The sequence below is a fragment of the Spea bombifrons genome, chromosome 9 (genome assembly GCF_027358695.1).
Source record: "Spea bombifrons isolate aSpeBom1 chromosome 9, aSpeBom1.2.pri, whole genome shotgun sequence".
NCBI classification, from domain to species: domain Eukaryota; kingdom Metazoa; phylum Chordata; class Amphibia; order Anura; family Pelobatidae; genus Spea; species Spea bombifrons.
In genome coordinates this window covers 21,340,463-21,367,131 of record NC_071095.1, presented here as the reverse complement: position 1 = coordinate 21,367,131, position 26,669 = coordinate 21,340,463, and the positions used below count along the sequence as shown (strand labels likewise).

The following is a 26,669-nucleotide window of genomic DNA, read 5'->3' as shown; positions in this document are numbered from 1 at the left end:
TCCTATCATGCCCAGGCATACCCAGATTCCAGCATGTACTGATTTAGCATGCCCAGGTTCTAGCATGAACTGGCTGCCTGGGCATGATAGGAGTCTGATTGCTGTTAACAATATTACTATTGCTGTAGATTTTTTTGTCTTATTTTGGTGTGTTATTTACTTTTAATAAAAGTGTGGTTGGAGCAAAATTGGACCGGCCCCCACTAGGTACGCTACTGGCTACACCTATGCGCATGCACCAAATTCCATTTCTTTTTTTCATTGTGACCATCTACTTTATACACAAATTCCTGTGTAACGCTTGTTGTAAAGTCTGTTGTTTTGGGGAGAATGTTATCGTACAAATGTATTTTATTTAATGCACGTTATGTAATTCACCAAAGAGGTGTGGATAGCGGTGTCATGAATGTTTTCTTTATACTGAGATATTTGTAGCCTAGAACCCCATTATTATTCAAATGCATTGCTAAACTAGCAAATGGTTAAAGTTATATGTGAGCGCTTGGAAAGAACGCATGTAGAGAATCAGCAATATGCAGACAGTTGCTATTATTGTACGTATGCATTTCTGTCACCATCCTTTGCGTGTACTCAGTTTCTAACCCTCTTATGGATCATAGAATTAGTTGACACGTAACCGGCTCTGTACTGGTTTCTGTGTAATGGTAGCCTCATGCGACGCATGCAGCCAGGTGTTCCTACGTTGGGTGGACTGGGAATTCAAATCCGGCACGCTACGGTTGGAGGGTGATGACATACGTCAGCCTTATGCTACGTTCCTACGCTCTCCCGAGGCGTGTCCTTGTGTATCCAGTAGTCAGTAAAGGTAAGCGGCACCATAGGGGTCCTGGCCACCATGCCATTTATCCCAGTTTGCCAGATGGCCAGTACGGGTCTGGTTTCTACAGGCTGTGTGCAAAGCAACAGCGAGAAAACGTTTATTTCAAAAGAGGAGGAACAAGAGGTCGTAATCTAAAACTAGAGAGTCAGCGGCGTAGATAAGAAAGTGTTAGGTAAGCAGAATAGCCTCCCATTAGATCCTGACTCTAAGATAAGACCTGATTACGGTTGATCTTTATCTCAGGAAAACCAGAGTAGATTGGCCGAATAGTTCTTATCCGCCATCAGATTCTAAGTTTCTGTAACTTTTCTGTCATCTCCAAAGCAGTCTCGCGGTTGTGATCTGATGGCCTGAGAGCCATTTGGTTGCCCAGCCGAAACGTTTCAAAAGCGTGCACAAAAAGGATAGGTCTAGGTCACGGTATTTTTTTTTAACCAGCTTATTTTGGGGATAATACCATATCAAAGGCTTCCTGACATATCTACTGAGCCAAAAAATAGAACACCTCTGCTTCCTATATCCTTAAATTGATCATTTCCACTAATGCGCTACTCAGAGAACGCAGGGTAGGTCGTGTGTTTCCAGTATTTCATTTAGAGTGTTAGAAATTGTTGGTTGTGAAGTTGTTTGTATGGTTATTCCGAGCACCATTCAAAGTTACTAAAAGCACAAATACACAGCGGAGAGGCTGGTCGGAGGCATTAGCAGAGCATTTAGCGGCACCTCCACTTTGTTTCTGCGCATTGAATATTGTCCCCTTTATGCCGCTGTTTTATTTAGTACAATCACTTTGCACTGTTTGATTTATACAATTTGTGTGTAAAATAGTTTTTTTTTTTTTATATAAAAATACATTTGCAAACCAACGGCCTCTCGAGTTCTTAACCAGTCTGTAGAAATCATGCTTAAAACGTACGGCAATTATTTTGGTTCCGAAAGACAGCAAAGTAGATCTGCACTGACAATGATAAATCTCTCTGCAGAGCACGATTAGGGTTTGAATGCATGTGCCTATATTACTCGCTATAACCCACGCCAAGGGAGCCATGGTGTCTGTGGACCAGCCACGTGAGCTTATGTGTAAGTACGCTCTATCTCTAATATACCTGCTGCTCTATTCTGTGGACTTCCAAGTCATTCTGCCATTTCTTTAACAAAAGCCAATTTCAGAAGTACAAATCCTCCAAAAAGCCGCGTTTTGAGAGTCAATAATATTTAATTACATTGCAATTTCATCTTGAAATGGCTAATCTCCAAACTGATCCTAGGATTACAATGCCCAATGCTAGTCCTAGGCCATTCACACTACATAGCCTCCTTTACTTTTTGGTTGAGCCTCAGCCAAGTCTTGGTTGCTCACCACCCCCCTACCTCTAGTGCCCACCATAGAGCGTTCTTTACAGAGGTATCTGTGGACTTAAAATAACGGGGCATTCCCAATCAAAAAGAAGGCTGCTCCAAAACTTCTGTGTTCTTCAAACCAATACCGCAGCGGGGAAAATTAAGAGTGAAATTTCAGCCAAGAAGGCAAACAAGGCCTGAGTAACCCCCACCAGTCCAGGTTAGTCTCCCCACCAGTACATTACACAGTGTTTTATACACTGGATAATAGGAGTCCATTTAAAGAGGCCTGCATTTTAACATTTCTAGTCACCCCGATGTCCCTTCATTGTGCAGCAAGAAACTCAAAACGTTTTGGATCAGTTTGAGATCATATTTACAAAGTTACTAAAAAGTTTAATAACTGTAAATGCATTATATTATGTGTATTATATAGTAAATATATATATAGTTTACATTTTCTCGTTATGCCTTATGATGGAAAATATTCTGTAGCATTTATGGCGTGGAAAAATATCCATTGCTATACGGTTCTTCAAGCTTCCCAATTTGCAATCCAGCAGCTTAATAAAGGTGCGGAGATCAGACGGCAGAGCGTGCTGCCGGCTCATTGTTTGCGGTGTTCCGTTATGAGCCGCATGGAGTCGCCAGAAATCACTTTCCAGCCCCCTGGGAGGCTTCCTGTTTCGTGATGATTTGGTAGAGCTTTTCTCGGAATTGTTGGTCTCTACTCAGATTCCTGGCAGCTTCTTTAATGTTCTGGATGCTGCCTGGCTCGGCCTGCGACATCAAGAAGGAGTGAGAGTGCTTCACTGAAAAAAGAGAGAGTCTGAATAGAAGAGCAAAGGAAAAGAATAAGGAGACAACAGAAATATTTCATGGTGCGTTCAGGGCCAGATTGGACAATGCAGGTAGTCTAAGGTAGAAGCTAAAATGTTCTTCAGACTGCCCCAATACCATTCAAGGGACCGGAGAAAGAGGGGTCTGTGCCGTTGGAGGCCCAAATCTCGCTGTTTCATCTCACTAGACCACCACGGCCTGCATCTGAGACTACTGCCCCAATAGGAATGGAAACACCGGGGAGAGGATGCTTAAGAGTGGAAGCAAATTGCTTCTAGGAAGCAAACAATAGGTTGGGGATCATCCCTACTTTATCAAACTATCAAACTACATCTCCGCAGCACTGATATCTGCTGCTTTGAAATCTAAAAGTACCGTAAGGTTAAGACGTCCTTATGACTCTCCAAAGATTAATGAAGCGAAACACTCAGAAGCTGGCCTTGAGTGGAACGTGAGTGTGTGGAATCTGAAAGCGTATACGACAATGTAGTTTGTGCATGTTTATACCAATTGGTATATATAACCTGAATAGAAACAGCACACGTGATACTTTAGATCACATTTCTCACTCAGGATATTACTTCTGAATGATCCATAGGGTGTCTGCCATGTCACTGGAAGCCCAGTCACCCTCTACTCTCTAAAATAATGCCTGGATGCCTTTCAAAGAATACGATATTATGCACTACTGTGGTTTAAAAACCAGAAAATGGAATAGAGTAGAAAGCCTGCTGTCACTACAGCCTTAAGTTAAATGGAGCATATGGCACCTTATCCTAGTGCTCCACTTCTCTCAATGATGCATCATCATCATCATCATCAACATAAGGGGGGATGGGATCTCACTAGCTCCTTTCGCAAACCCTGAGGGTACCCATCATGGCCTCTTGAGAAGAAATGCCAGGGTGTCCTGGTCTGTCTCGTGGCCTAATGAGTCTTCCACGTCTTGAACATCGCATGAGGGCTCCTGACATCGCTTTGATGAAACTCACTGGGAACTGAGAAGGCGACTTCTGTGAGGCTTCTCCTGTGAGGCGGAACAATGTGACCTTACATGCCCCGCTGTCCTTAACAGCAAAACAAAATGATTCATAATGCTGCAAGTCAGCTCCAAAACGAGAGAGAATGAGAATGAAATAAGGAGAGAGACCTAAACACGCATGAAATCCGCACTGCTATGTTAAACGTCATTTCTACTCACTGATACGATGTTAAGACACACAAAATCATCGTTTATAGTACTGTCACTCACATCTCGCCAAGCCGGGGCTCTGGTGGTTGAAGCGGCAGCTCTTGATGCGCCTGGCAGCGGATTTCGGCAGATACACCGAGTTTTTCATAATCGCGGGTTTCATCGCTTCGATCTCGGAATTCCTGATGCATTCTTCAAAGAACTCTGTAAACAATATATGCTTGTAAGGCCTCTGTGGGTTTTTCCGTTACGTAGGCAGGTTTTTATTTATCAAGTACAGTGAAATGCCGTGCCTCCTTTCCTCTAGAAGAAGAAATAAGGTCACGAGGCACACATTTTCAGATCTCGTGTGCATAATGTATCAATGGGATGACTTTATAGAACTTTCCTTACATTAACAGGACATTATCCAACTCAGCCCTTCTTGAGAAGCTCATTAGGGTGGGCTGTCCATAACGGAGAGTTAAGTCATCTGCGAGCCCCCCCAGTTTTATGAATCAGCACCAAACACCAAACTCCAAACTGTGGCTGTGAGCTTCTAGAATTATATCTGGAATGTGTATTATATGGAGTTTAATGTTTTTTGCATTTTACAGTGCAGAGGAGCGGTGAAATATGTTCATGTTGGGTTCTCCATCAATTTACAAATAGCCCTGCACTCTGTATCATCTGATAAACCAAAGGGTAGGGATTTATTATGTCAGGCGGATGAAGAGGGATATAAGCATAGCCGTTGATTACCCAGAATTGTAAGAAGTATGATTAAATGTCTCCAGGATTACACTCACTCTTCAAGTGACTGACATCGGCCCTCATCTTCTCTTCCTTATCCCGATTCATCACGGCCGAGTCCAGCCCCATTTCCAGCCTCTTAAGAGCCTCCTCTGCTTCTCTTAATCTTTGTTCAAGGTCCAACTGAATCTTCATCTGCACCTAAACACCATGTATTCGCATATGTTAACTGTGCGCATTGCATTGTAGTGAATGGAGATTATTAGTTCATATGTTTTAGGCCCTCCAAGCCTCCTCCAAACTAATATTAACGTTGAAAGCACATGAGACCCCTTAAGTATGAACCTTGAGGGTGCATTAAAGGACTGTAGCTTCACCATATTTGATACATTGGGGGAATTTAAACATGCATGGGATAGGCAGATGGTTATCCTGTATCGATCAGACCATAAGATGGGCCTAATGGTTGTTGTTTTCCATCCTTGTCTACCTTTCTATTTGTAGAGCGAATGTGATAATGAGGCCTGGAAGAAGGAATCTGTGAGGGAAACCTGCGAGATCTGGATTATCAGATAATCACATAATATAGAAGAGACTTTGCGATATGTACGGCTCTGTGTTATTACCTTAAGCTCTCTTTCTGTTTGTTCTTTCTCTGCAGTTAGTTCCGCCAAGGAGTGCTGTAACGCCTGGGACTCTGAAATGTAGAATGCTCGCTCCTCTTGCAATATGCGGAATCTTTCCTCATTTTCCTTGATCCTTAAGATACAGCAGCATATAGAAAGACAGGTGTTTGAAACAAAACCCTATTAGCAGTAACAACTAGGCTATTTATTAACAGGCGGTACCAGGGCTCTGATCATCTATGGGGCTATGCAGATGTAACTGCTCCTAGGAAAGCATTGTTGGTAGTGTGGTTCCCAACGGACTTGATGAGGAAAGCTACATTCTACACTCCCCATCAGTGGCATAACAATCATGGTCGGAATTGCCACAGGGCCTCTGCTACTCTAGGGGGCCAGAGTGACCCCTGTGAGCATTTGTCTGCCTCTTTAAAGCCACTAGGTAGAGGTAATACCCATGGGTAGCTAGAGCGTGACATACAGGATGATCTCTCACTATCTCCCTGCACTCTGTGTCTGACTGATCCAGCATGCAAGCAGTAACATCACATCCACTTCCGGCATGCTGGATCAGTCAGACACACAGCACAGAGGAAGAGAGACGGACCACTCCTGCTGGTAAGTGGAGAAAAGATGGCATGGGCAGGCTGGAGGCAAAGATAACACATGCAGGTTTTTTGGGGGTGCTGACAAGCTGTTTGAGGGCACTGACAAACTGCGGACAATAATGGACAGACAAGCCGTTTGGGGGCACTGACAAACTGGGGACAAAGATGACACAGACAAGCTGTTAGGGGACTGTTTGGTGGCACAGATGACACAGGCAGGCAGGTTTGTGTAAAGATGGCACTGGCAGGCTATTTGGGGGCACTGATAAGCTGTTTGGGGACAACGATAGCACATGTGGGCTGTTTGGAAGCACTGACGAGCTGTTTGGTAGCAAAGATGGCACAGGCAAGCTGTTTGGGGGCACCAACAAGCTGTTTAGAGAGAATGATAGCCCAGACAAGCCTTTTGGGGACAAATATGGCACTGGCAAGCTGTTTGGGGACAAATCTGGCACTGTGGTGCATGTTGATTAGTGAAGTGGGACCATGGTGCATTTTCTGCATAAGGGACGAGTGGTTTCTAGTTAGATCTCTGCTCCCCACACACGTGGACCATTCATTAGGGCACCAGGGCATGACCAACAGGAATCCAAACAATAGTTTTATGAAAAGACCCTACCACTACCCGCTGGCTGACAGTTTGAACTAAACATTTTAAGTTCCTGAGGGCAGTCATTTAGGTACGGGTGAGCTAGCTTTACTGGAACCTAGGTGCAGGATTTCTTTTTTTACTTCCCCGCCAAAATGTGAGCAAGGCTATACTTTTAAGCCCTCCCTTCCTGTCCACCTGTATAAATAAGGTGACCCCCCCTCAAAACTAACATTAATTTACAAGCAGACTAGCACACATACTAACACACAAACTCGCTTTTACAGCCACACATTGTAACACCATACACTTACCCACACCATAACTAACACACACTCTAACATAATACAGCAACACGCTAACATCATACATTCACACACATGCTAACACGCACTCACAAGCTAACACCATATGCTAACACACATGCTCTAACACCATTTACCAACACATGCACCCTTATCCTGTGCAGAGCCTGTATTCAGGACAGCGTGCACAGAGTCTTGGTAACAGGGGTGCCTATGTGTGCACCTGCCTGAATTATGGTTGTACAGAGTTACCCCCAGTGAAATGTGCCCATGTTCATCCATTACTATAACTATTAAAACTAACAGCTGTGGCACACTGGTCTAGTTATACGTTTGCATGATTTTATGGCCTTGTAACTGTCCCACCTGCTTTCGGCCTGCAGCTTCTCTTGCAGTAACGTCTGAAGCTTGCACTCGATATGCTGTAGGTTGTCATGAAGACCCTGCTTGGGAGCCTCGATAGTGGACACCTGTAGGTGATTCTGACCAGTTTCCATTATTGCCAAAGTCCTCTGCTTCTCAATAGACAGCTCCTAATTAAGCGAGACGTTGATGCACACAACTATATATTACTGCTACATACTAAAACTACACATGCTCTATATTCATGCCGTGTAAAATGTTGCGAACATTAAGCAAAGTATCCAAACCATCTTCAAAAGGCTCTCCTGACCTGATCAAGCCACTATGCCATGTTACCATACAAATGCATCTGCTACTGGCCATACCTGGACACTTTATAATTGGCTTGCCCAACATCTCAATATTAATAATATTCTATGTAAGACATTGCGGCATACAATTCATTCTGGTTATCCTACTCCGTCAGGATATTGTTAACCAATTTACCAGAATTCAAGAGATTTCAGTTGGCAAGAGCATCCTGCCCGAAAAACATAAATCTGGTGGCTCTAGAACTAGAAATTTGCTCAAAATCTGAAAGATCAGCTGTGGTTGTTGAACTCTCAGCATCTGCCCGTTCACCATAACACTGGTTAAAAAACCTGAGACTTGGGGTCAGCCCTTGCAACATTGCTTGGTGAAACACAATTACTCCTATTCAACAACACAACGACTAAATAGGGCTAGAGTTTCAACCAATAGGAATCTAAAGGTTGTGGATATTATTATTGCGTACCACATAACGTTCTTAATGAGAATCTTGGAGTTATCGAGGAAGACCTATACTTGCCTCCATTGTTCTCTGAAGATGCTGTGTCAGGCTGCAGAGTTCTTGCTTCTCTTCCCCTACTCCTTTCAGACAGTGAATAGTAAGTTCTAGTTCCCTGTGGCCACAAAACACATAAAAAGTGACGTTTACACCTTAATCAGCCCTTGACATAGTCAATCAGTCGTATCCCTCTCTTCACACCGAAGACTTACAGACAGAAAGCTCTCCGTGACAAAGTGTTAAAACATTTAGAGGGGGGGGGATCCTTTTTTAATCAACATTCTCTCAAGATTACGTTGAATATCAAAGTATGGACCTCTAGGTTGGGTGAGGGTTTTGCCAGAGGCAGAAGCAAGAGGTGATGGGTCTTCTCCAGAAAGGATTAGAGACAAGACATACATTAAATACATTAGCAGCGTAGCCAATGGTCTAGGAGTAAGTGTCCTCCAACCTGGGGTGAAACACGGCAGGACAAAAAGAGCATCAGACCAGCATATCGGATCCCTTTAAAATGTCCATATACCCCGTGGCCATCGTTTATATTAGAAGAATATTATCAACTTCTTAAATAAAAAAGAGCTTTTGGGTAATAATATACATCAAAGCCATGTAAGTAACAGTAAGTCATGTAGACACGCATACCAAGATTAAAAGAAGAGGTACTTACTGCTTGATCTGTTCCTGTTCCAGTCTCAGCTCGTGCACCAAGTCCTCGAATCGACTCTTCTCAGACTCCAGAACCTGGTTTACCTTCTCCAGCTCCTAGAGACAATCAACACAGATGCTGAGAAACAGCAACAGCTCTAAAATAAGAATCGTATTCACTAACTATAAATGGAGCAAGCAACAAGCCAGTAACTTCCACAAGTTAACGAGTCAAACATTTCTACATACGAATTAGGGCAGTTAGTCGCACAACGTCACCTCTTTCTGTTCACGTTGTGAGCACAGTTCCTCTGTCTCCTCCATTAGCTTATCTGCAAAACACCACAAGATACAATCTATTTGTCAGACCCCATCGCCTCCTGGGCTGCCGTGCCCATCCAAATCCCAGTACCAACTTGGCCATGCACTCTATAAATTTGACTTACCCACCTACATTCTGTTAAAAATTGGCTATTCCATACAGTATATTCCATTAAACAGACATTATGAAAGGATCCGCAGATATTCAACTGTTCTTAAATATACTTCTATATGTCAATCATATTCCCGCGTAGATGTCTTTCTCCAAACTCATAACTGTGATTACGCTTTACATACTAGATATGGTAGACCACACACAGTATACATGTTCATATACTTCATCATAAACACATGTGTCATACGTATACATGTAACAATATTATACATCATCACGGGTACTCGCAGAAGTGAGGTCAAAGCCAAGGGGATTTATTGACCAAAGTGGGATTTGCCAGGAGAATCACAGAATTGAATTTGCTAAACAATGAAATCCCTCACCGAATCCATCATGCACAATGAGGAGCAATCCTCGCAAGGTTTACCCTAAAAGAAGGGGTACGCTGGCCCTGACGTTCAAGAATCCTCACTGAGTGAGCCGTGCGTTACTCAGAACCAAGCACATTTTAGAGCTCACTGGGAATGGACAAAAACTGGATTTATGATCCTCTGGGAATAACTACTACTACATAACACCTCAATCTGCCCAAGAAAAAGCTTAGGAGTCTATACGCTAGCCTACAAGTTCACTATTAAATGGCACGACACCTGCGGTATCTCCTACGTTCCATGAGTTTGATGCATACGTGTGCGTACGTGTGTTTCATAGTATATGTTTCACACTAACCGAAATAGTCCTGTCTCTCCTTAGCAAGTTGCAGACCTTGAGCTTCTAAACTTCCAATGATGGCTTCCCCAAGCTGAGCATTCTGCCAAGTCCTGCAAGATAGTTGTGGACAGATTGGGACATTATAGCATCGCCCTCTCCTGTAACCAATTCACCAGGAAGGAGGACCAAAGATATAGGGTCTTCTCTTAATAGTTTTGTATGTTTTGGTCCCTCCTCTGATAACATCCAAAGGTCTGATTACTTTAGCACTAACATCTTGCCAATGTTATATTATTCCACAAGGTACAGCAAAAAGTGCAAGTGGAGATCTTTGGTGCCCGAGGCTGGAGTATCGTCCCCTTGTAACCCATGGCATGAAGATGTCCTCTGCTGACATAACGGTTCCTGGGCTGGGTAAATCTACCATGAGTGGTAATTGTTTGGAGAAGGAGCGGAATATACTTACACCTTCCCAGACTCCTGCAGCATTTCCAGCCATTGAGCCTGTTCCAGCTCAGATTCTGCTGCCAGAAGGATGTTTCCCTGCAGAGAAGAACAAGAAAAGTGCTGCAGTCCTACGGCACGCAGGGTGACGACGCTCTGGTCAACAGCAGCTTCTGGTGGCCTGGGTCCAATGCAACGCTTTTGCAGATTAAATACACGTGTAAGATATGCTGGATGCAAAAATACTGTAAATATAGTACCGTATATCTGTAACTATCTGTTACTAATTCTTCTAATGTACCAGTGTAAGAATGAATCACATTCTGAAGAATTCCACAATTTAGAAGCAACTAAGCCCCAATTAATGGAAGAATCTAATTTTATTATATATATATATATATATATATATATATATATATATATATATATATACACACACATACATATTTAATTATAGAAAAGGTGTATGGAATGAACGGGTACCAAGCAGAGATACATACATGAAAGTCCTCATGGGAAATCTTAATTGCGTACGGCATATTTGACTCTTCCTTGGCATCAACCCTGCATCCACTTAGAGGTATTACACCCTGATAAGCAAGAACATAAAGATCATTGAATATTAGATAAGAGCGTGCGCAGCCTTTACGGTTTTTAAATAAGGTTGTCCCTCTGGTGACCCCAGGGCTATGTAACCCGGAAAGTTTGGGGGTTACATAGCCCTTTAGCACATGGGATGTGTGCTTATAAAGCCTTGGGATTCAACATCAACTTGAATATAAGCGATTCAATGATTGGACACAATTTGGCTTTCTCTGACCCTGTTTTATTAAATAAATGTAAAAACATACTATACATTTTAGGATAAAAATTTACATCATTTGATTAAAAATTACACGCAAAACAAATGTTATTGCATCACATTGAGAACAATGGAACCCAATTCACAGCAGGCTGGAAATGTAATTTTGTGGTTTGATATAATTTGATATGACTGTTAGTAGCATAGTTATTTTTTTTTGCAACAAGCTCTAGTATGTAATATATATATATATATACACACACACATTATATAGGACGATTCTTACTGAGATTTAATACTAGTATCACTTACAAAAAAATGTTAAATATAAAAGTTTTGTGAAATACAATGTGACAGCTGGATAATATATTTAGGCTGTTACGTTAGTCCAAGCCAAACGAATAGCACACTTACTATTTATCATAAAAATAGAATACCCCCCAAGAAGACCCTGTACTAGGTATGGTCTGTGGGTGCATAGGCAGGACTTCATTAGCATTACCAGAAAGAAGCAGCTGTCAGGCCCCGGGCAAGCAGGTCGGGTAGGAGCCCAGTTGCAGGGTATACGAGGGGCTGTGTCTGTACCCCTTGACGCACCTTGATGGGTAGGTAGGTACAATCAGGCACACAAAAGCAGGACTGGAATCAATGAACTGTAGCGAGGACGGGGGAAACCAGAGTGGCAGGACACACGGCTTGGAAACGGCTGGACAGGTAGGGAAGTCTGGGACACAAATCTGGATCGTAAACGTAGCGAAAGGTCATAGACGGGAGACAAGAATAAAGTACAAGGAACTATCGCTGCAAGCAGACTAACAGGGACCCAAGCCGAACAATGCAAAGGGCCACACTGAAGCGCAGGGCAGGTATATAATGGCAGGGCTAAACTCAGGTAACGTGGTTCGGCTGTCCCAAGACACTAGAAAGGGGTGCTGCTGAGAGGCAAGGGTGGCCACTAGTGGCTGCAGGAAGACATGACAATGTTATGATTTTCACATAGTCCAGGTTGGTGGGGTGGTGTTTGAGTCTGGAATGTAACTAAGATACCATGACTGATATCATGATTGGATCCATGTGAAGCAAAACCAAGATCTCATAAGTGAAATACTCCGAGGCGTATTTGGGCCTAAGCCAACGAGTCCAGGAGAGCCGCAGGGGCAGTCTGATGACCACTACTCAATGGGCCGGTTATAAGGGAGATCGCTGATCTCCCCAACCTGGCCCATGAACACTATGTGGAACACTGGGATATGACATCATATCCCGATACCCTGCAGAAAGGAGAATGGCGCAGAGGGGGTGGCAGGCAGAGCTAAAGTTAAAAACGCCATATGATATGGCACATTACTGTATAAAACCCTGCACTGCTAAATATTTCTTTGTTCTTGGGTTTCCCCATTAGGTGCCTTGGAGCATTTTACAGGATGAAGCAGGTGAAAGGCAGGCTGCCATCTAAAGAGACTTAAAAGAAAACGCATGTAAATAAGATCTTTCCTTTCTCGGCAGACCTATAAAGATCAATGCTGCCAAACGATCCCGAGATTTCCCGAGATCATCCAAGCTCGCTTCCCATAGCCTCAGCAGAAACTCGGTGGAAGGGAGGAGGAGAAGGTCGTTGTTAAACTGGGTGCGGGAGGCATTCTCCTGGGAGGACTCACCTTGGGGTGTATGTTAAAGTATCTGTTGCTTTCAAAGTTTCTCCTTTCGCTCTCAGCATAGTAAAGCAAAAAGCTGTCCTTTATTATGAAAAACCTGCAGAGGACATGAAAGCTTCGTTACTGGAGGCAAACAGCGCTTCAAGTATTTAGAGAACGGTGTTCTTTAAGGTGAGCAGACTGGAATCCGCTCCATAATAATAATAATAATAACAACGCACTATAAAAGCTACTCCCAGGAGCTCGCTCTGAAAAGATCGCTGCTAAGTGCTACCCTGCATAATGCATTTCTTATAAAGAATTGATTTTTTTTTTTTTTTTTAACGGTTTCCATGCCAGAAAGCTCACCTTAGAAGAAACACAGATTTGGAGAAGATATTTTGATAATTGGAGAAGCGACTCGTTTCAGGGCAAGGCTTTATGATCGGCATGCCTATTCTCCTTGATAATTACTGAATCGCAGTTTATACGCATCAAAAAGGAGCACGGTATTTGTTTCATGGGGATTGTTCCATATTTCGAACTTTGCCCCAAAATTGCTTTTCCTAAACATGCCGTGGCCCGCTGTCACACTTTGATAGCCCATCACCCCAAATCACTCGTTCTCATCTCATCTCTTACCTTCTGGACCACTTTGCCGATTGTCTCCCGAATGGTCTTTTCCAAAGCACCCCTTGCAGCTGCACCTTAGTTCTGATATCAAAATTGTCTGCTTCTGCTGGATCCATGGAAGGAGACGGGGAGACGGAGCTAGATTTCGAGTTGAACATCTTATTGAAGGCGTGGTTCCGACTGAGACAGCCAGAGGACAGTCAGATGTTATGGTCCGTCAGCGAGGGAGACGATGAAAGCGAGAAAGGGAGGGAGCGGATGAAATGGGGAAGGTGGGGGGGGGGAGGACAAGAGAAGAGATGGGCAATGATTGGAAAAGGGAAAGAATAGGGACCAATGGAAAGGTGGTTTGTGAAGGACGGCAAAAAGTTTTAAAAAAAGATACAGATGGGGGGGTGAAGAGTACTTGCATATTAGAACATATCGGACAGACTAATGGAACAAATCCACTTTCAATCAATAGCTGCTCTGCTGAGTCAATATCAGCAGCTTTCTCCTCCATCGGTAGATGAGAGTTCATTCTCTGATCATTTGTCTAGTGGTAGAAGTGCCAGCGAGAGGCATGTGATCTCCGCACCATGTGATCTCCCCGCACCATGTGATCTCAGTGTCCCCTAAAGGGTGCCCAGACTGGACCCTAATCATCATAACCCATTGTATACTCCTCGTATCCGGTATCCTAGCTCTATCCCTGCTAACAGAATGCACTCCACATTCTAAAGGGTGCATAATGGATAATCAGTGGCCACGGCTTACGCTTATTCAAATTGGCAGAAATATGTGCTTTTTTGTACAAAACAGGAGGAATTATTAAATCTGAACTATGTCTCTCCCTCTGTGGATATTGAGCCACAGCGCGCAGACGTTCTTTTTTCAGTAAAGAATTATGGTATTTTACAAATTTCAACAGCTCTGGACTAAAAAAAAAAAATAGACCTTGAGATCTGTCGGGGATGTTCCCGTCTTCCTCTGTTTACCATTTTGGAAACGACGTCACAACCGTCTAAATAAATAATGCTGTGCTTCGTAAATACCCAGAGCCGAAAACGTTAAAAAGCCTCGAATTGAATGTATCTGAAATCATTTCGCACACGGTTAACTCCATATTGAGATGTTTCTCCATTAATATTAATTAATATGAATAATTCAAGTAGCCTTGGTATGAGTCGTTAGGGCTGCATTGCTTTAATCTAATCTGGACATCCAGCAGTAGGATAACTCCCAGTACTCATTCACACGGCTTGTCTTATTGCTGGTATCCTTTCTTCTTCTCAAACCGTTAGATGGGCTTCATGGCAGAGCTGGACTACTGGCCATTCTCTGTACAGGTAAACAGATTCATGAATGTCTGACGCGTGCTTGCCCTGTGAGAGGAGAAGAGATGGAGTGAGCTCTTCATGTATCTGAGTAAGGCATAGACCTTGGCTTTACCTGGATGTTAAACTGGACAGTATGGTGAGCCGTAAACCCATCAGAGCCAGCGACCCCATGGAACAGGTTTCAGCGCTCGCTGGTGCAACAACAGAGGCTGTGTGGACTAATGTGGCAGCAAACAGGTTGACCAATAGACAAAAAGACATGAATGGCCATTAAGCCCCCCCCCCAGGACACTTTTGCTAGGTGGTTGTGCGGTTGCGGACGCTATCCACATCGCTCAATGGAGGAGAATGTTCTAGATTTGTTGTAGCCATTTTCTTTTTCCACAAGCTTTGTTAAGAAAATGCACTAAACGAGCGTGTGCGTGGCCTTTGTCCGGGAACGTTGATGAAGTCGGGAGCCTAGTGTGTTTAGGGCGCTTTGTGGTTTGCTAGGAAGGGCCTGATCCGGGAAGAAGTCACCGTCCAGGACAGTGTTTTAGGCTGTTCCTTGGCTCGTTAAAGACTATCGCTGCCCAGGCTGCTGCCTCTCCTGGTCCACACTCAGCCCTTGGACTTATTTCTCTTTCCACCCCTCCCAATCATCTGGCACCATACACTTGTATATACTTGGTTAGGCTGTTGCCATTCGGCCTTGTGTCATCGTCTGCCTTATAGAGAACATGTATGTTATGTCCACAACGAAACTTACGCAGGTAACTGAATGACTGAAGAGGGCGCTACTTACCAGAAAATCAAGCCTCACCTTTAGCGGACCAGACGATCATTTGGGTCAGTTCGTCCCTGTTGCCATAACATCGCCGTGTTTGGCTTCATAATAAACCAGGGCCTTCCCGTGGTTAGATCTGTCTCCGGATTGTAGGGAGATGGGAGATGGCGACAGATGGTTTCTTGTATAATCACAGCATGTTTTCACAACACAGTTATGGAAAAAAATGTATGTATATTCACAACCACAATGTCCACCTTGTCAGACAACCTGAGGTGTCACCCATTAGCAAGATCCAATGGGTTCCAGTTCCAATAATTAACAGGGAATGCCTAATATTCCAAAAGTGCCGGGCTATACAGTGTGTGTCTCCCTACTCAAACAAATAGCAGAAAAGAAAGAATTAGAAAGATACTCAATATAAAATAACCAAGAGATCCCTGATGTATCCGACGCCAATGGTTTAAAAAGTAAAATAAAGAAGAAAAACGAAACAAAATAAAATAAAAATAAAAAAACATAGGTGCCAAAACAGCTCACGCACATCCCCTTAGACATAAATAAAACTTCCATGCCTCTCAACCCAAAAGTTATGGTTAACGGCAAAACATAATTAGGGGGGGGGGGTACATTTTTAGTAGATTGATATTATTTGCAAAGTCTTCTTTTGTTAGATTAATAGCAAGGCTGGCCAAGAGGTCAAACGTCTTCTGTCGCCGACGGAATTTCCTATCATCTTCAGTCAGCCAAAAATCTTGCATATTATCAAGGAGGACATTGTTCGATCTACTTTATATCCAGCACCGGGCTACTGGGACCGATGCCTCGGGCAAAGCAGATGGACCATCAACTAAGGACTTTCTCCAAAAATAAATAAAATAATAGAGGACGAGGATTATTAACCGGAAAAAAAATAAATAAATAAAACGGCCCACAGAAAGCTCTTGGGTTTCCAACATTTTCTATTTGTACTTGAATATTAAACAAAATGATCTAATCTACATATTCTCATCAAAAAAAAAAGATTTATTAAGATGACTTGCCATTTCAAAGTTTCGTCAACAAAATCACAATCACACCCATACAAATGTACTGTTTTTAAAACATGTTTTAACGGTTTAACAATTAACAACAAAAAAATAAGACATTTTTACTGTTGGAATGATCATAAAATTCAGATGGCTGAAATAAAAAAAAATAAAAAAAAAAACATAAAAAGTGTATATGGTCAGAAACAGCCAGTAGCTGACAAATCCAAGGGCTTTGCACATCTATTTCTCCCTTTTAAATATGGCTCTTAACTCCAGGCCACGTCATTCCACACGAGCAAAAACGACAAATCAAGAGAAACGACAGGCAATACTGCACAGCACTAAACGTTAAAGTCATACAAAGAGAAGCCATTGGGCATGGTCTCCACCAGAAGGTCCTGCCACGTCTTCTGTTCTTCTAAGGTATAACCCTGGTCTCGGTATTAGCCTAGGCGGATCACATTTAAATCAGGTAAATATTGTATAAATTCTGATATTTTCGTCCCAAAAACGATAGGGATACAAATACCTCCGATTAGAAATGACACACAAAAAGCAGTAACATGCCCGGAAACCACAGTGGATGAAAGGCACATGATATAATCGAAGCCACGGTCACGCACGTAACATGTATAACTTATAGGCAAACATCAGAGGCTTATCCCAATCCCACTGCAAATAGAGATGGTTCTTCTGCTACACCAGCCCTGAACAGCCTGCGGGGCAATTATTCTGGTGCTGTGATGATGCGATACAAAAACAATAAGGAAATGTAATTAATTGCGAAATTAAGGAAAAAGCAAATCAATATCCAAACAAAAAACGTAAAGAAACCGCATTAAGGTCCAAGTAGGACAATTCTCCATCAAGACTGCACAGTCACAAAACGTCATGTGAAATCGGGGCTCCGTGGGGTGCTACGCGGATGGCGCCGGAATAATTCCAAATTACTGAAAGGAATAAATGAAAATTCCCTGTACAGAGCATTAGTTACCGATCGTGGCATCTACCGAATAATGACAACAAAAGCCCCACGTACACCGTAAACGCAGGGATCCACAATTGTGATTTTTTTTTTTTTTTTTTTTTTTAATGCTGAAACTTTTATTTTCTTTATTAATGTCCAGTTAGAAACACAGGCTGAGTGTCCTACCCCCTACTCTAGCGCTGCATGGTTCATGATCTCCACTATATCAAGGTACAGAAGATGACAGCAGTCACGTAACAGCGTAACGCGCTGACTTCCACCTTTTCCATCCGTGACGGGTCTTGGAAAACCTCGTCTCCAAACCCAGGACAGATCGATGACTCGTTGAGTCCAATTGGTCATTTCAGTTATCGCTGTTCCATCCTGATTCACCAAGACGTAGATGATTCACCATGCGGTAGCCGCTCTACTTTTTGGTCCACATCAGACATTGCATGATAATCGACATTTTCTATCAACTTTCTTTAAACAGTCAAATTTTGAACTTCCAGTCAAACATATAAGGTTTTTTTTTCAGGTAAACAGGCATTTCTTTAGGGGAAAAAAAAGCAACTGTTTACACATTGAAAGCTACGTTGGTCCATAAGGACATTTCTACGGCCCCTGTCTATGCGAGAGACCTGTAGTCTCTTTTATGAAGTCACATCATTCTTTTCAACAGGAGCTTAGAAAAACAAAAATTGCTGCCCAGCCGTGAAAAGGTCAGACAAAGCTGGTTCACGAAGTCAGCCTAAACGTACCTTTTCTAAGGCAATCCATCCATCAATCCGTTAAAACAAATGAACAATTAAGAATGTATGCACGTACAGACATATTTAAAGTCTGGCTGCCTCTAAAAGGCAACACAATTAAAAGCAACCCACCAGAATTTTCTGATCCCATTTACAGTCATTTTGACTACACAATAGGTTATACAAATTTAAACAGATACCAGGATTTTCCCTGAAGACGTCCTCAGATCTGTCCCGCTTAATTAAGAGTCCTGAACTTTATTGGCACGCCATCCCCTGTTCACCAGTTCAGTGCTGATGTCCTATGGATAACACGAGCGGTATTAGACACCCAAAAACCAGAGCCGCCACCTCTGTACGGGTCAGTCCTTTGGCGGCGCCTCCTTCCGACTTGTGGCTGTGACCCATGCCTCCCACCTCCGGGAGTACGTGGACCGTAGCAACATACAGAAAAGTCCCAGCCGAGAAAAGCATGGCGACCCCGGTGGCATTTACTTCAGAGAGAGCCTCTTTACTGCTCTGTGGATGGAAAGAAGGCGAGAGTTTAATTCACATTGGAGCCGAGGTCACCGCTTACGTATTTTATACAGAACTCCATGGACCAAAATATCAAAAATTACATTAGCTCAAGTATTTGCTATCCTAATTGTTCTCCAACGCACAAGGTCATGCAAACCTTCAAAGGACATCATGAACCTTGGACTGGCCGCCAGGTACGCTTGGCAAATGCCGTAAAAGTGCTGCGTGTCGCTGCATGGAAGTGATTTATTTGCCACAGTCTCACCCTGGGCGTTCTGTAATATTTACTGGTTATTCAAGCACTAAGGAACTCGTTAATGGTTATACACATGAGAAATGAGTCGCCATACCTTGCTCAGCCCCACATAAGTCAACATTGACAGCACAGGAGCTGCCAAGGCAAATACCAGCAAGTGCTTCCGAATGCGATTCCGCTCTAGGCCAGCGTGCATGAGGAACGACACCAAGCCAAACGCAGCCGGAGCCTGCAAGTTGCCGCAAAAGAGATAAAAATCTTATAGCACAACAATAACAAAATAAAATGACAGGAGGAAAACACAGATCTCTATGGGTGATACAGATCTCTCTTGCGCAAGCCATCAAATCTCCCACAAGCCAAGTGGCTGGGAATGGAGAAAGAAGGCAAATGCATAAGGGGGTTCTGATGAATACCTTGATATATTTGAAAGGATAAAAAAATGTTCATTTAAAAAGGGGGCGCTGAGGGTCACTGGTAAAAGACGTTGTACCTTGTGCAACATAATAGCCACAAACACAATAAGCTGAACGCTGGTCTGGGACGTTGAAGCAGCAGCACCCAGGGCAACACCGTCGGCTGAAAGCGAGAGAGAGAAGAGCGGAGGTTATAATAGGGCTTTCTTCAAACATCTTACAAAACTGCGATGCAACCTTAACATATTTGGGAACAGGAAAGGATTCCTACGGGGGCTGAAATGAACATATGAAAGGAATAAATGTAATACTATGTACAGAACATGTATTTGGAATATAATCTGCTTGTTTTAGAAAAAGTTTTCAAAACTAGTGCATGATCCTGCTTGCCAAAGTCTCCAAATCCCGAGTCTGGGCACATTGCTAACTACCCCTAAATGACCAATATGGCTACTAATCACAGACTTCAGCATCAGTCACGCCTATCAGCCTACAGACGGAAGTGCGAGAAGTCAGGAGATCATGCTTCGCACCGATGCTTAGTGAGGTCACCTCAACGGCCACTCCACAGAATCACGTGAGAAGGTCAAATATACGTCTGGCATCCGTTTATTAAATATTAAATGCTGTCTGTAGCTTTATCTTGATTTGTCCTGCCCGCTCTGACCAGCCTCTGCTTCTTTTATTCCTGACACATAAATGAAGCTCTTCATTGACAGGCACGCACCTGCAGCATGGACCACAAGCCCAAGAGTTGTTGTGATTTTGGAACTAGCCGCTCTTGCTGCTTCTGGATCTAAAAAAATAAATAAAGAGAGAGAACATAATTTAACCAAGAAACCTTCAACCAGCTGTACTCTCTATAGAACACCTCTTCACTTGCACTTACCATCGGTAGAATGCATATGGGAGCTGCCAATCTGATCTACCAGCAGCATGAAGACAAACCCCAGCACCAAGGATATGCCAATGTAGGCATGTAGTCGAGAGTGATCATGCTCGTGCGCGGTGGAGATCTCAGGCCCCGTCTCTCCATCTTTCAGCTTCTGGATCTCTCCTACTTCATGGTGTTTCGCTAAGTAAAAGAGGGCAGATTCAATTTAGCAATCATTTTACATAAAACCAGAACCCAATAAAAGCTTATACGGTGAAGAAGATCCAAGCAGACATGGTGTTCATGCCAACTATCAAATAACAATGGGGCACGCAATCAGGGACAAACATGTAGATGGTCAGAACTGCGTATTACGCAACACCAAGTGTCTTCCAATGATCAAGAGAACGAAATAAGGAAAAATAACCAAGTATCAAGTGTTTTGTTTCAAGTATGTGAATGTTTAAAAATAAAAAAAACCACCAACCTTCCAGTATTTCTTCATAGAGAGCATGGACCCCCTCGGGCACGATGACTGCCAAAGCAGTTCCACAGAGAAGACCAGCACCCAGAACGGTCACCAGCTTCAAACGCTCCTAAATAACCACAAAACGGGAAGAAAGAATGTCATCAGCTCCACTAGAATTCAACGTAATCTAAAATACACAAAGGTAACAATACCCATGCTAGAAAACCATTTAAAACGTAATGAAATAAAGCGTCCATAGAGGATATTTGTGTATTACACTGGGTAATGGAACAAAACCTTGTACCCCTTCTATTTCCTAGCCTCCACTCTTGTCCCCTCCGATATAATTATTACCCACCGATCACCCAATGAACCGAGGTAGAAAGGGGAGGCTTTACTCCCGGAGCTTTTAAATTGATTTTACCTTTGCCAAGTCAGCAAGTTGTACTTGTCAGGAGACAGGGACATGAGCTGCATCGTTCCATATACTGCTAAATGATTGAGCGGGGATTTCTGAAGGCTATTATCTCGGGAGATTTGCTTCACAAAACACAATATTTCACGTCTGGGATTAGAACAGGGCAAGCAAACGGGAGAGGGAAGAAGCACCTTAATAGCCCGTATGACATAGTGCAGCCATGAAACTAAATCAATATCTTAGGCCGCGTAAGTGAAATAAGCTAAATCTATAAAGAACCTTTCTGGTTCACATAAATTCATATTTTTTGACATATCATGCATTAATAAGCAGCACTACCGAACAAACACTGATCCGGCAAACAATCTCTAGTTATGTGCACTGTTTACAAGATCAAGAATATTTTTATTCTTAATTTCTTAGAATTAGGGACGCAAGACATGCCTCGCTGCCCTTATCTGAAATCCACGCAAGCTATCGGGGTATTTCATCAGCCGTGGAGCTTGCAGAACATTTCTACTCCCTGATCCCGAAGCAAGTAAATAGGGAAAATTGTTAGAACCGGCACACCGAGGGTATAGCCGTCTACCTGCCCCTGTGTAACCCACGCTCTGCAGAGCGTCAGGGGTCCTGGAAGGTCTGGGCTGAAAGGACTGCTCAGACGGCTAACTGCTCCAAGGTCCAGTAAAAGGACACTTCAGCCATCATACGCACGCTAACAAGACCCTTCCGTGCCCATGAGTAGAAAGCACTTCCACCCATTTCAATGGGATTGTTCGCTTGCTACTGACTGGCTGCTCCAAGAAGCCAATCAATGCCAACATCTGTCGGAGCGAAGAGGAGGAGGAGAAGAGCTGCAGTTTCTCCTTAAAGGGACAGTTTGGTAACCCTTAAGAAGAATACATATAAAGTATTCACAGAGTATTTTAACACACAAACTGTAGCCCTGCACCCGCCGGCCCCCATGGACTGATGATTCTGCTGGAGCGTCGCTAAACAACTTTTTAGTAAGTTTTAAAGAATGCATTCAATTACTCAACATAGATCAATTAATCGACGGCATAGATTTGAAGCAGTTTGATTCTGCTCTCCTGGCTGTGATTAAAGGCTGGATCGCACACTTCCTTACTATAAACCTGAACGGACGGATCAAACGGTCTGATTTAAGGTGCGTAGCCATATGGCTTTGTTGAATACGAAGCCTGTGCCCATAAACAACCAGCCGATGCATACCAACAAATAGAAAACCTGTTAGACAAGCTGGGAAGACGGAAGGATCGGAGCACAGCACGTAGAGAGAAGATAGGGGAGCGTGTGTGTGTGTGTGTGTGTGCGTGCGTGTGTGTGTTCTAACACACATCCCAGCAAAACTATATAAAACAGAACTCTAAATCAGATAATGACTACGTAAACAGTAATACTGCAGAACATGCCAGGCTTCCCAAACAAAAAAAGCAAATCCATAGGCTTAAAATTCACAAAAAAACAGATTAAATGTGTTTAACGCAACCTATTTTATATCGATAGTTTATAGATATTTCATGCTAGACGTAAAAATTGCTGATGTGCATTATGGGCACTGCCCTCACCCTCATTATATATATATATATATATATATATATACACAAATCCAAAAGGGAAGCACTCAGCTTAATTAGCGTTATTATAAGGGGTGCTGCTAAAGACCCGAGTAAGCGTGTCTGTGTGTGCGTGTGGAACGTTTAGCATACCTCTGAAAAATTAACGGCGAGAGGAATGATTCCTGCCACATAGCACCCCACCAACATGGCCAGGGACAGGAGGCTGATCGAGCTGAAGTCGTCCATGTTTTGCTTGTTGTTCAGGTTCTGCCCTTGGAGGAGAGAGCAATAACACGACAATGAACACAAACAGTGTCACAATAGCTTGTAAAGGTACAGAGCGGCACCCGTCAGCCGCACAGAAACTAAGATCACTTGGGAAAGCCGATACCTGCATTGGCTAAATGAGACTGCAAGCTCTTCAGGCTATCCAGGCATCAGCTTCATGCATATTATACTGAAGAAAAGACATAGATAGTCTCAAAAGCTTGCAATCTATAAAGATATAGCCTTTCCCAAAACAAGCTCTAACCAATTACTAATAATCAAATGCCCTCCCCCAGAAGAAAGACCCTCACACTGTGACAGCTGGGGTCCTGATTAAAAGGGAACTTTTAAATGTGCCGAGCATGATGTCACACTACGTCACATATCATAAATGACAAGTAAGATTCCTTAACTTCTGGGGAATGACAGATGTTAAAAGCCCCCTGCTCCCCGCAGATGGGAATGGGGAGGAGCGCTAGCACTAGTGTCACTATTATTATTACTCTGCCTCGGTTACCGTACCCGGATAGCGGCGTGTCACACTGACTTCCCCGGTCCGTCCCGATTTCTCCTATAACTCACTAGATCTCTCGGGCCCTCAGTAAGTGACGGCCATCTTGTTTCCTCCCGGTGCGGATGGTGCCATGGTGTCACGGCGCAGACTGCTTCCGGATCAAGGGTGCAGTGACGTCACAGAGAAAGCCCCACAATTCTAATGTGTACAAACAAAAGCTCGCACGCTATGTGTTCCTGCGGGTATACACGTGTATGCTACACATAGGTACATGACATGATACATGTAATGTCAGCTTCTTGTCATGACATAAAGTTTTGATAATCGGTATATTGATAGAATGAAAAGCTATTCGTATTTCATATTGCTTTTCAGGAATAATTAGATGCCCGAATCCAAGATGGCTCCCCGGGCTTCCACCAGCGGTATACTTCCTGTTCGTTTAAATGTGTCTCCCATTACTTCCGTCGGAAATGCGTTAAAGCACTTCCTGTCTTGTTTGAGATTGATTCGTTGGGTCGTGGTGTGTTCAGCATCTCGAAATGGTGAGAAAGTGTGACTAAGGGGGGGCATAGGGGTGGATTTACCGGGGCCTGTTTAACGAATAATCCCGAGGGCGTTCATATATCGCGATAGACACGCATTTACAGCCGTGTTCGATAGAAAATGTGTTCCGTTTGGAAGCCCCAGGCTCCATTGTATTGCTATGGCGACCTGAACCCACCTTTTGTACGTTTAAGGGAAAATATACACTAAAGGGGTAATTAAAACCCGCCCCAGAGGAGGCATCTTCTATAGGGGGGGTTACTAAGGGCTTTCCACCATCGATTATATATCATCTACATGTGTGTGAGAGAGATATACATGTTCTGTAGACATATCGTGATAATATAGTGATATATGTTTAATACTCTGGCCCTTGTATATGTGTATCAGTTACCTCTAGTGTTCCAAAAAAGTATACTTTGTGTGGTGGGGAGTATTAATGTGCTGGCTACTTTTTAATCGGAAAACTGTATTTCTACATGTAATTCTCAGGATTTTAATTTCTATTATTGGCCTAGCGTGGCGACCCCAATGTGTGGCTTGAGAAGACGGCCACGTGGGTAAATCTGATAGGGAATTGTGTATTTTAACACTTCTCAGTTGTGACTTTGCAATTTGAGACGCAAAAAAAGGTTTGACGAACTCAGCTGGGCTTTAAGAGTCAGTCAATAGACATAGGGGCCGTTTTCTCCCCCCCCCCACGATGCTAATCAACACGCATACTAACATATGCACATAGGGTAACGTGCCCATGCGCCCACACGGTAACATGCGCACTCTAACACTATATGCAGGTAAATATATACAGCGCTGGACATGCGTGCGCTCCCTTGCTCGCTGGCCGGGCACCCTTGCTCGCTGGCCGGGCACCCTTGCTCGCTGGCCGGGCACCCTTGCGCACCCATCCACTGCCCGTAAGAATAGCCATTGAGAGATGAAACATCAATAACTCAACAATGGGGGGGGGGGGGGGGTATTACAGTAGTGTTTCTGCCGCAGATATATTGATTTATTCTGTGAACACAAGTAGTTGGGTGTATTTACCTGTGAAACATGGCTTTGATTTTCTAACACCGTTATGTATGCGTAATATCCCTTAATGTAACGTTTCTTTTTAGGTCCGTGACCTCCTGTTAACCTATGTGTTGTCTTCGGCCGTTAAATGTTGCTTGTGTCTAATGTCCTCATTCTCGATCTTTTTTTTAGTCTCATACAATCTTGCTTGTCCAGCCCACCAAGAGGCCAGAAGGAAGAACATATGCAGACTATGAATCTGTGAATGAATGTATGGAAGGTATGTGATACGGTTATATATATATGATATTACGCGCACACTTATGCATGGTTACTGCTACTCTGGGGGAAAAATCATGGAATCATAGTATTTTAATCGGCATTAAATATCTTTTTTTCAAATGAATTCATAAAATGACTTCTGGTTTAACCTGAAAGTCAAACTTATACCTACAAACGTAATTAGAATTCATTCATAAGCTTTAGAGCCTGTGTAACATGTTTGTTACTGTCCTTTAGGCGTCTGTAAGATGTATGAAGAACATCTGAAGCGAATGAATCCGAACAGTCCATCCATTACATATGACATCAGTCAGCTGTTCGACTTCATTGACGATCTGGCCGACCTCAGCTGTCTGGTGTAAGTATTTCTCTGCCTGTCGCCCGTTATTTGCGGCTCTATGCAAAACCATATTGGACATTCGCTCACATCATTAAAGGACTTCTCAGATGGGCTTTAGTCTCTAATTCATCATGCATTATATCCATTGTTAAATTATTTAAATGTTTTTAGAAATTACACTATCCATAAGACGTCTCTTGCTTGCTACCGGCTGTTCAAAGTGTGCTGTATCTATATCCCTGACTGATGCACCAGAGACAAATCCAGCCCCATGCACGAAGACGTTACATGTCCAACCGCTTTACAGCGGAATGCTATTCTATATCTTAATGCCTTCTATCCGTACAGATACCGCGCAGACACGCAGACTTACCAGCCCTACAATAAAGACTGGATCAAGGAGAAGATCTATGTCCTACTGCGCCGGCAGGCCCAGCAGGCAGGAAAGTAATGGCGTGATAGAAGACCTCGTGTACAGAAGGATGATGCGGGAGTTTTGTTTTTTGTAATATAGTGATTTGTCTTTTGTTTCAACTCTACGGGACAGTGTGTTTTGTGAAACATGTTATCTTTCATAATAATAATATATACACACTGGCTTATGCTCCGGCCAGAGGTGACCCCAATGCGTTATAGCTAAACATTCAGTACACTCTTTCCCCGATCACCTGTAGCTGCACTCGTGTGGGGCAGATGGGTCTGTGCTTTACGTTTCAGTCCCACACTTCTGGCAGATGGAACATGTTAGAGCCTTATGATTTTAGAGGGAATAAATCATTAAAAAAAAAAAAA

At 43.2% G+C, this 26,669-nt stretch overlaps 3 protein-coding genes across 5 annotated transcripts; 1 reads left to right on the top strand and 2 right to left on the bottom strand.

The window, feature by feature from the left end:
- Positions 1 to 2,836: 2,836 nt before the first annotated feature.
- Positions 2,837 to 13,865, bottom strand: PLEKHD1 (pleckstrin homology and coiled-coil domain containing D1). Its single transcript, XM_053474627.1, has 13 exons — positions 13,557 to 13,865; positions 12,939 to 13,032; positions 10,979 to 11,068; positions 10,501 to 10,577; positions 10,053 to 10,144; positions 9,167 to 9,219; positions 8,910 to 9,004; positions 8,264 to 8,357; positions 7,438 to 7,604; positions 5,573 to 5,705; positions 5,003 to 5,147; positions 4,275 to 4,418; positions 2,837 to 2,994 (listed from the first exon to the last, which is right to left on the bottom strand). The coding sequence occupies exons 1-13, from the start codon at positions 13,703 to 13,705 to the stop codon at positions 2,837 to 2,839; spliced, it is 1,491 nt and encodes a 496-aa protein (XP_053330602.1). The 5' UTR covers positions 13,706 to 13,865.
- A 3,900-nt stretch (positions 13,866 to 17,765) lies between these two features.
- On the bottom strand, positions 17,766 to 23,861 carry SLC39A9 (solute carrier family 39 member 9). 3 transcript variants are annotated; one of them, XM_053474619.1, is made up of 8 exons: positions 23,699 to 23,861; positions 23,065 to 23,186; positions 20,935 to 21,043; positions 20,463 to 20,648; positions 20,301 to 20,369; positions 19,651 to 19,736; positions 19,252 to 19,386; positions 17,766 to 18,901 (listed from the first exon to the last, which is right to left on the bottom strand). In XM_053474619.1, the coding sequence occupies exons 2-8, from the start codon at positions 23,158 to 23,160 to the stop codon at positions 18,671 to 18,673; spliced, it is 912 nt and encodes a 303-aa protein (XP_053330594.1). In that variant the 5' UTR covers positions 23,161 to 23,186; positions 23,699 to 23,861; the 3' UTR covers positions 17,766 to 18,670. The 3 variants fall into 3 exon arrangements, with proteins under 3 accessions (XP_053330594.1, XP_053330592.1, XP_053330593.1); XM_053474617.1 differs by having other exon boundaries at positions 23,704 to 23,860; XM_053474618.1 differs by having other exon boundaries at positions 23,065 to 23,181; positions 23,704 to 23,860.
- A 304-nt stretch (positions 23,862 to 24,165) lies between these two features.
- ERH (ERH mRNA splicing and mitosis factor) lies at positions 24,166 to 26,669 on the top strand. Its single transcript, XM_053474625.1, has 4 exons — positions 24,166 to 24,240; positions 25,448 to 25,535; positions 25,775 to 25,895; positions 26,226 to 26,669. Exons 1-4 carry the CDS (start codon positions 24,238 to 24,240, stop codon positions 26,326 to 26,328), a joined length of 315 nt encoding a protein of 104 aa, XP_053330600.1. The 5' UTR covers positions 24,166 to 24,237; the 3' UTR covers positions 26,329 to 26,669.